Source organism: Amblyraja radiata, chromosome 31 (genome assembly GCF_010909765.2).
Source record: "Amblyraja radiata isolate CabotCenter1 chromosome 31, sAmbRad1.1.pri, whole genome shotgun sequence".
Classification (NCBI taxonomy): Eukaryota; Metazoa; Chordata; class Chondrichthyes; order Rajiformes; family Rajidae; genus Amblyraja; species Amblyraja radiata.
The window spans coordinates 30,585,140-30,595,225 of record NC_045986.1 but is presented as its reverse complement, the minus strand read 5'-3'; the positions used below and the strand labels follow the sequence as shown (position 1 = coordinate 30,595,225).

Here is a 10,086-nt window from a genome sequence, read left to right as displayed (position 1 = left end):
TTTCTAAGGCAGCATGGTATAGATATAGTAAACGGCGGGAGATTTGGTCTGTGTGATGGATATCATTTATGCAATCGTTTATCTTCAAGATATCCCAAGTAATTTTACATGTAATGGCTGTTCTGACAAAGAACTTGTAACTAGTTCAGCAAACATCTCACAGCAGCAAATGAAATGTTCCCAATCACTCTACCACTGGTGATATTGTGTAGAACACAGAGTTAAGGGGTCACAGTCAGTATCCAAGGAGGACATGGATAGGCAATGTTTTCTGTCACAACCCTTCTTGAGACCCAGTCTGAAGAACGATCCCAACCCAAAAGTCGACTATCCAATGTCCTCCACAGATGCTCACCGACCCATTGAGTTACTCCAGCTCTCTGTGTTTTGTACACTAGATTCCAATGTCTATAATTCTTTGTGTCACCACTGGTGATATTGCTTGTTCAGGAGAAGAATGTTGGGTTGGACAATTGTTTCTGTGCATACCACCATGGCATCTTATCCAACAACCTGTAACATCATACGTCCTGAAATATGGGCTTACTTCCTCCACAACTTATCAATGAAAGAATTATTTATCATGATTACAAAAGGGGTGACATTAGGCGAAACATGAAACTATGTTGTAAATGATTCTGATGTGCGTGCTATACTGTAGATTCACGTACGAGTCAGTGGTGCACAAGTTCCCTAACTGTCTCCGTGAATGGTGCTGGATGAAATAATTAGTGGGCAAATTCACACACATTTGTAGTCTCACAAAACAACAATTGCAAAATACCAAAGGTTGTGTATACATTGCTGGCCTGCATCAGACACAAGTCTGGGACCATTCTTCTGCCAGCAGGAAGAGTTAGAGTAGGTTCAGTCAGAACACTGTGATCATATCTTTACCCTGCAAAGTAAGTAACATGTCTATATTGCTGCACCGTACATAACCTTTACCCTGGTAAATAAGTAACATCTCCTACACAATTACACAGTAAATAATCTTTTTGGTCTTCCATAAGCACAGATTCTCATGGTAAATCACAGAGTAATATTTACCTGTTCAATTGCAGTGATTTACCCATATTAAGGAAGATAACCCTTGCAAAACTATTCACACAGAGCAGTCTTTTCCCTAATTCATAAAAAGTACACGTAGGAAGGAACTGCAGAACTGAAGGAACTGGTTTAAACCATGGACAGAAAAAGCTGGAGTAACTCAGCGGGTCAGACAGCATCTCTGGAGAAAAGGAATAGTGGCGTTTCAGGTCGAGGCCCTTCATCACTGAGAGTCAGGGGAGAGGGAAACAAGAGATATAGCTTCTGAAGTATGGTCTCAACCTAAAATGTTACCTATTCCTTTTCTCCAGAGATGCTGCCTGACCCGCTGAGTTACTCCAGCTTTTAGTGTCTATCAATGGGTTTTTGTTGAGTGAAGACATGAAGGAATAATGGAGTTAATACTAGCACAGGTAACAGGAGCAGAATGGCCTCTCTTTTTTTTGTATCTCTAAACCTAATAAATGCCAGAACAAACAGCAAATCAATCGTTGCATACTGGCGGATCTATTCCTAGATACTACACAGTTCAGAAAAACGAGCTGTAACAAAAGTTTACAGGTAAACAGGTAAACAGGTAAACAGCTGCCTAGGAACCCACGTAACTAAGGGCTTTCACATATACATCCAGTCCCCTGCTGCACCAAAATAAATATCTCATTGCCTGTCATCACATGGATTTCTGTAGTTCATTCCATTGTTGACCAACAGAGATTTTAAACCTATTCCTTTGCCTTTCAAGTGCGCAGTTTTTTTTTAAAGTAAACTTTCCTGTTAACAGTTGGAAAGGAGGAAAAGACAAAATTGTACGAATTGTTCCAGTCAGTTATTAATCAATGAGATCTGCCATTATTGAATGCGGTGGAGTCGGGGCTGGGCAGGATATGACAGGTTTCTCTTGTTTCTCCAAACAGGTGAAGGTCACCTGTGGAATAACAGGGAAGCAGAGCTGCCCGGTGGCGGAGGCAGGCTGACATTTGATAGCTGGCTTGTTTGACAGAGAGGCAGTGGCAGCAAATATCAATGATTAAGCAGTCCGTCGAGTGTCGGAACATGTCAGCTCACAATGGAATTTGCGGGGAAAGCCATCGTGACGGCAGCTTTTGTGGTCACCCTGACTTTAATTTACAGGTACTACAGAGTAAGATCTGCCAATGTCGCTCGGACACGGGACCTGGGAGATTCTGAGTGCCGAGAGTCAGCAGAATCTCCAGAGAAAAGCACTTTGGATCCAGTTCCGTTGCCAAGTTTTCAAAGTCTCAGCAGCCAGGGAAATGTCAGTGACCCCACAAGACAGATTAATGCAGGTAAACAAGAGGAAACTGGCTTGAAAACGCTGTCGGTGGATAAAGCGGCTGATATTCGTTGCTCAGAGAATCTCCAAACGACAGGTGAGCTGAACAATGGGATTGGGAAAGTTAAAAGCCAGTGTCTGTGGGGTAAACGTGGACAATCGGGTGCCTCTGGGCTAATGAGCAATTGTCTGGCAGAGTCAAGGGGCAAAGATCCAACTCCAAACAAACTCACCTGTGCTGCTAGTGGGGTGCGTGGGGTCAGAAACTTCCAAGCTGAGCAAAGTAATAAAACAAAGCACAACCAGAGATCAGGAGCAGACACGGTCGAAAGCAAAAGTGGTGAGAGTGATCAAACTGTCGGGGAGGAGGATTATTCGAACAGTGTCAGACCTCAAACAGGTAGAGAACAAGAATTGGATGCTTCTCATAATGGGGAGCCTCGGCTGCGTCAGAATGTTAGTGCCTTTGATGTCGTGATTGCTGGCAATGACCCTAACAATATAGGTCTGTTTGTAACTGTTACCGAGTCCCTCCAAGACCTTCTCCTTTCACCTGCTTCTGATGCCGTTAAAGGCACTCAGTACAAAACCGTTGATGATCAGCCCTCCAAACATGCAGAAAATGAGATGTTGGAAGCTCTCCTCAACGGCCATTGCACAGCAGGTAGTACTGGAGAACATGAGAACAGCTCTAGTGCCTGCAAGATATACCCTGACATCATCATTCAAAGATCTAATACTCCATCTGTTCAATCTGCCTATCAAGTGAAACATGAAGAAGCCCAAGTTGGCAATGGATCAGAAGGTAGGCTAAATGTTTTGCAGCTCTGCGTGGGAGTGAATCACAAGACCGTCGCTACTTCAGAAATGGCAGGAGAGGTAAATGAACAGCAGGACGGAAATAACACCTGTCTCATTGCTCAAATTACAACAGATCAAGTTCGTCTTGATACAGCCAACCTCAACAACTCAGCATTCCAAAACCGGATGACAGACCTGCCAGAGGTTTATTGTTCTTCAAATGCAATTCAGGATAATATAGTTCCCTCGCAAAGTTTGACTGTTGAGCCAAAAGTTGTCGGCTCCTCGTTATCTGACTTGAGCCCACCTGAACATCCAGAGACCTCCAATATATTGTATTGTCCAACCGAATCTGACATCAAGATAATAATGGAGGAAAGAATAGTCTCCAGAAAGCTCAGTATTTCAGTAATTGCCGAGACCCCAGAGTTTTTAATCGACTTCCAGTCAGAGGCACAGACTTGTTCAGAGGGAAGCATCTCAGAAGACTTTCACTCTCAATCATCTTCACTTGCTGACGTTAGCTCCATTTCTCTGGGCTGTCTGGTAGATTCATTGTATTTGTCTCAGCCAGATCTCAGCAAGGAAACAACAGTGGAAATTGTAGCCAGAGCCAATTTCATTCCCATCCCTTTGAGCAATCAATCGACTGCAGAAGTCATGAAATGTCGCTTGGATCTGGGCAACTGTTATGAGATATTGTGTGTTGCAAAGAAACATGACCTGAAGGACCTGAAAGGCGCAGCTTATCAAGTCATGAGTGACAATTACTTGCAAGTTTTGAAGAACCCAAGTATTTATGGCCAACTCAAAGCAGATGAAAGGGAGCTGATCCTGTCGAGAAGAATGCTCGGTACAAAGTATTTGATGGTAGCTGACGTGGATGTCCAGGAGAATGCCTGGACAAAGGCCCCAGCTCAACACAACGTAAAAGGTGAAACCACTGGCCGATCCCTGAAACGTTTTGAGAACAATCACAAGGTTTATTATTACAAGAATGACGATGATTCCTGGTATCCATTAGTCGAGCTGGAAGTTGAGTCAATCTCCAAGGACTGTGCTTTATGCACTATGTATAATTATCTCTTTGTTGTGGCTGGTTGCCAGGGATCTGGTAAAGGGACCAAACTATCCAACAAAGTATTTTGTTACAATCCAGTGACTAACATTTGGAGTGAGATAAGTCCACTCAACCAGGCAAGACCCAAATGTAAGCTTGTGGCATTGGACGGGTATCTTTATGCAATTGGCGGAGAGTGTCTTTGTACAGTGGAGAAGTATGATCCCAGGAAAGACAGGTGGACCTTCACTGCACCTCTACCACGAGGAATCTTTGCTGCAACACATAAAGCCACTGTGTGTAACGGCGAGATTTACGTCATTAGAGGCATCTCCTACAATCAGCTTCTCAAGTACAATCCCCGAGACAACTCATGGGATGATTGCATCATGATGAGCAAGAAGGACAAGACCACAGACATCGCAGCTGTCAAAAACTTCGTCTACAGGTTTGAGATCAACCGAGAATCTGGTGTCAGTGTGTTTCGGTATCATATCATCACCAAAACTGCTTGTGAATGTGCCTCCAAACAGCTTCGCAAGATGGCATCATTTCAGTGCGCTGTCATGGATGACACGATTTACTGCATAAATAAACAGTGCATGATGCAGTTTGTAGCTCGTGAGATGTCACCTTATTTTAAAACAGAAGATCGCACTGTCCTTCCTGGAGCAAGAGGAATTTTGTTTCCCTTTGTTCTTACACTGCCAGATGGAAACTCACTGCAGACCCAAGTGTAATCTCTACTGAAAAATTCTGTTTTGAAAAATATTGACACAACAAATGTTTGATATTGTTACATAGAATACTGTAAATACTCACCAGGTAAAATTTTATTTGTGGAAAGTGAAACAGAGTTAACATTTCAGTTTGATAACCTTTCATCAGAGGAAAAATCATTGACCTAAAATATCAACTCTCTTTCCCTCTGCACAGATGCTGCCTGATCACCTGAGCATTCCTGAATTCACCTCAGATTTCCAACATCTGCGATAATTAGCTTTTAACATTGTCATGTGTTTGGTAGACCAATAGGAAAATATATCTGATTCCTTTTCTCTCAATCATTTCAAGTAATGTGTGTCCTCGTTGTAATCTCTTTCTGCCGAGAAGTCATTCTCGATTGGACCATTCTACACTGCCTTTCAATAGCTGACCATGAGGAAACTAAAGGGCCTGTCCCACTGTACGAGCTAAGAGTTCTCCCAAGTTTCCCCTGATTCGAACTCGGAGAATTACGGTAATAGCCGCTCGTAGGTATTCGGGGTTCTCATGGACATTTTTCAACATGTTGAAAAGTCTTCACGAGCTTACCGCATTTCCCGAGTACCTGCCGTTAGCGTTACGAGCCGCTAAGAGACGTCCCCGAGCTCCGATGTACTCGCTAATTACATTCTACGTACTTAACACGAGTTCGATTTTTTTTTAAACTCGGCAGAGCTCTTGAATTACCTCATACAGTGGGACAGGCCCTTAAGTGAATGAGATCTGAGTCATATGGTACAGGCCCTCACAGCCACCATCAAACACACATCTACACCTATATCATGTTTCTTCTCACAGCTCCATCCACCTGTTGTCTTGCCATAGCACGGGCAAATTACTGTGACCAATTAACCTTTTGAAACAGCAACCTTGTTCTCAGTCTTCAAGCAATTGATGTTCTCAAGCGATTGAACATCAGCTAGATGTATGCTGAGGAAGGGAGAGTGCCCTGCATCCTCCGGCTCTGGAGAGTGGCATGCCATTCTGTATAAGGACATAAGGAATAGTAGAATTTGGCCATTCGGCCCATCAAATCTACTCCACCATTCTATCATGGCTGATCTATCTCTCCCTCCTAACCCCATTCTCCTGCCTTCTCCTTATAACCTCTGACACCCGTACTAATCATGTATTGCTCCTCTGAAAACAGTCTCCATTGACAGTTTTTTATTATTATCTATAATAAAATTTTAAAAATTAAATATTTGTTATTATCTATTCGTTCCAGTGCTGAGAAAGTCAGCAGAAACTCTCCTGTCATTCATCACTATTTGAAAGGTCTCTTTATTAGATCCAACACTACAAACCTGGAAAGCATGGCATGAGGTTGAAACAATGGAGACTTTGCCCCACCTCCAACCCCCAACGTGTCAGCATACGTCGAGCTAATATTCAATCGTGCGAGAATAAGCTTGAGGAGCGGCTGTTTCAGAGGGACGTTTGTGACTGGTGTGTTCTTTGTTTCACTGAAATATTGCTCACCCCTGATTCACCTAATCCTGATACACAACCTACTGTTTCTCCATTAATCGTATGGACTGTACAGAATCCTCAGGCTAGGGGAAAGGCACTGCTTTTGTCTTTTTTTGATCCGTGGTGCACTGATGTGATGGTCTTAACTCAGATCTGCTCGCCTTGTTCTCTTATTTCATAAAGCCATACAACGTGGAAACAGGCCGTTTGGCCCAACTTGCCCTACACTAGTCCCACCTGCCTGCATTTGACCCATATCCCTCTAAACCTGTCCTATCCATGCCTCTGTCTAAATGTTTCCTAAACGTTGCAATATCTGTCTATAATGACCCGTCCCTTTTACCTACCCGGTGAATTCACCTCTACTTTCATGTCAGCTGTCGACATACTATCTGAAGCCAACTCCAGAGTGGACCAGGTGAATTATACTTTGTCATCAACTCTCTTGAAACAATAAACCCCACTGCCCTGTTCATCACAGCTGGTGACTTCATTCAAGCTAACTTCAGGAACATAGTCCCAAATAACATCAGCATGTCCCCTGCCCCACACTTTGGATCACTGCTGTACCATCAAGTATGTCTATTGTTCCATCCCTTGTCCTCATTTCAGCCACTCTGATCATCTGTCCCTGCTGATCTTACTGGCTCAGGACAGAGATTGAAGCATGAGGCACCAACAGAAATAGTAAAGCTGAGGAGACTGAGGGTTAACTTCAGGATTGCCCTGAGTCGGTGGACTGGAATATAACAGGAGCTTCATTCAGCCTGAATGAGTGTACCTCAGTCGTCACTAGTTTTATCAAGAAATGCATTGACATCTGTGTTGTGACAAAGACAGTTTTGGTCTATTCAAACCAGAATGAATAGGGAGACTCTCTCTCCTAAAATCCAGATTTGAGGATCAGAGCCCCCCAAACAGACCAAGCAACAGGATCTAAAAGAGAGTCATGTCGATTTGAATCATTTAAAAACTATTTTGCAGAAATGCCCTTGAATTTTTATTGTTGATAAAACTATTAATTCTTTTCAGGGCCTCATTACATGAAAAATTCTCTTCTTAGTTTTATCACTACCATCAAGGAAGCCAATTCTCATAAGAAGTTTATAACACTGCATATGCCATAAGCAAGATTTTATAGGCTGCCATCTGTAAGATATGCAAGTTAAAGCTTTGCTGTTAGGCTCCTGTGTACAATTCTCTGCTGCATGAGTATGTAAATTTTCAGGAACATCTTCCTGAAGCTGAGCTTCCCCAACAGGGGAGTGCAGACGGATAGTGTGGGCCTAGCCCTCAGTATTTATTTACACCTGGACTGCCACGTCAAGGGTCAAGATGCCCGTTGCCTGTGATTAGTTCAGCATTCGGGTGTGAAATTGCAGGAAACCTCTTCTTATGTTTAGAGTTTTTCTCCCGTGAGCAGACATGTCAGCAATGTAGAATAATCAAATCATGTTAAATCAGTCCTTCCACTTTTGGGAGCAGGTATGACTGTCAGGGCAACTTATACTCCAGGCAGATTTACTCTGCAGGTTTTTCATGTTCGGGACAGAGACATAGGATGGCATCTTATGAGTGTATGCCACTCACTACATGCTTCATAAGGCCTTGAATCACAGACATACGTTGTCCCTGTTTAATACTTTCCTGAACAGTGATTTTGACTCCTATAAACATCATTCAATATTACGTTTGTGGATTGTCAATTCATTTCCATCAACAGAAGAGCAATACACATTAAAACCTTGATATCACCATATAATCATTTTCTTCCCTCATTGATTTTGAACACTTGTATTAAATGGACAGCTCTGAACATATCCAGAAACTATAAATTGGCCAGAATGACATGGTGACGTAGTTTACCACAAACAGTAACTAGCAGCAGGAATCATGGTACGTTCCATCATAATGACCTATATATCCCTATTCAAACAATTAGTTTCAGTCTCAGATGCGATATTGTTGAATTAGCTCTTGGGACATGAACCAATGTGATCTGCATTGATATCGAGTGATTTTGATTTAATATCTTGTATCGTAACTCAGGATCATTGTAAAATGGCCTTACACCGTTTCACAAGAACCACATGTTATGTGTGTCATTTACTTTCCATACAATATAATCCCGATCCCTGGAGCCAGCTCAGCACCCTCTTGAAGTTGTGTAGACAGTCAGCACATGCCAACAGATATTGCATTGCAGACATTCACTACTCCCTAGAATGGGTGAATATATCAATGTCTCTCTTATTCTTAATTTCATCATGTGTAACCTTATCTCAAGGTCCTCTCCCAACACTGCAACCTAACAACATTGCTTTATTTAACTGTCTCATTAAGGTGCTTGGGAGACTATGTCCCTCGAAACCAAGTTCCAAACTGGTCATTTTCTTAAGCATTTATTTCTGATAATTGTAAACTGGTACTATTCTATCTCTCTCAGTATTCTCTGTTAAAGCAGAGATTGATAGATTCTTGATTGGTAAGGGTGTGTAAAGTGAGCAGGCAGAAGAATGGGGTTGAGAGGGAAAGATAGATCAGCTGTAATTGAATGGTGGAGGAGATTTGATGGGCTCAATGACCCAATTCTGCTTCTATGTCTTATGATCCCCATCTGAAAAAATGTGACCAAATACTAGGCAGAATTTTTATGCATGTCTTATTTGGCTCCTGGAATCTTCAGCCGGCGGTTTTACTCAGATCTTATGCCCTTGAAGTCGGCATGGACAGGCACGCCACGTGCAATAACACAGCTCCATCAGTCTCTCCTAACTGAGTTACCACATTGTGGTTCCCACTAAAGGGGACATGAATGACAGCATCTGATTTTTGCGTGGGTGAGATTTACATTTGAGGTGAATTTTCCAGTGTTTTGTGACATTCCAGTGCATGTTGATCAGCACTGCAGTAGTGACTTGTACTGTCTAGTTACAGAAATACACAATTAGTGTGAGACTGCACTTTATGCTACTTGACATTTTCTTTGAAATTTGCAATGTTGAAAGTGTCTTAAAATAATTTGCAATTTTATGGTGAATGTATTGGTGGTAAAATTCACTGATCTTTGAAATCAAATATACTGAAAGCTAATAAAAATTTCTCATGGCAAAGCAATGACAGACTCCATAAGATAATTCTTTCAGGGTTATTCTGAAGAGTTTTCATCTGCCACACTCAGCTTTCCCTAAGATTTAAACACTATTATTGTGATTTATTCCAATGTCATTCTCAACACAGTTTTGATACGAACTCCATTCTAGGGAACTACCACTCCATTCTATGGCGTCAAACATATCAATGTAAATATCCTTAGCTCAAATGTCAGAGCATTAACATGCACATTAACTCTGTTTCTCCCTCCACAGATGCAGCCTGATGTGATTAGTATTTTCAGCAACTTCTGTTTTTATTACTGCCAAACCCGGTAGATGGTTGATAAGATATATGCAGCAACTAATCAGGTCATTCCTCCCCCTCTGCCTTTAATTCCTTTGCTCCTGCCAACACACAACAAACAATTCTCATGCGGGTATCTCATTCCTAACCCTATTGTGTGAAGCCTGTTGAATGGTGCAGGTTTAGTTTTGTCCAGTTTAGTTTAGTTCTGCAGAGATACAGCGCGGAAACAGGCCCTTCGGCC

General features: G+C 42.2%; 1 protein-coding gene across 1 annotated transcript; it reads left to right on the top strand.

The window, feature by feature from the left end:
• Positions 1 to 1,898: 1,898 nt before the first annotated feature.
• klhdc7a (kelch domain containing 7A) lies at positions 1,899 to 9,558 on the top strand. The gene has a single exon (XM_033048442.1). The coding sequence runs from the start codon at positions 2,117 to 2,119 to the stop codon at positions 4,943 to 4,945; it is 2,829 nt and encodes a 942-aa protein (XP_032904333.1). The 5' UTR covers positions 1,899 to 2,116; the 3' UTR covers positions 4,946 to 9,558.
• The last annotated feature ends 528 nt before the right edge of the window (positions 9,559 to 10,086 follow it).

Bases quoted from the DNA above. Each gene is read 5' to 3' on its own strand.
- klhdc7a (XM_033048442.1), top strand. From the start codon at position 2,117: ATGGAATTTGCGGGGAAAGCCATCGTGACGGCAGCTTTTGTGGTCACC.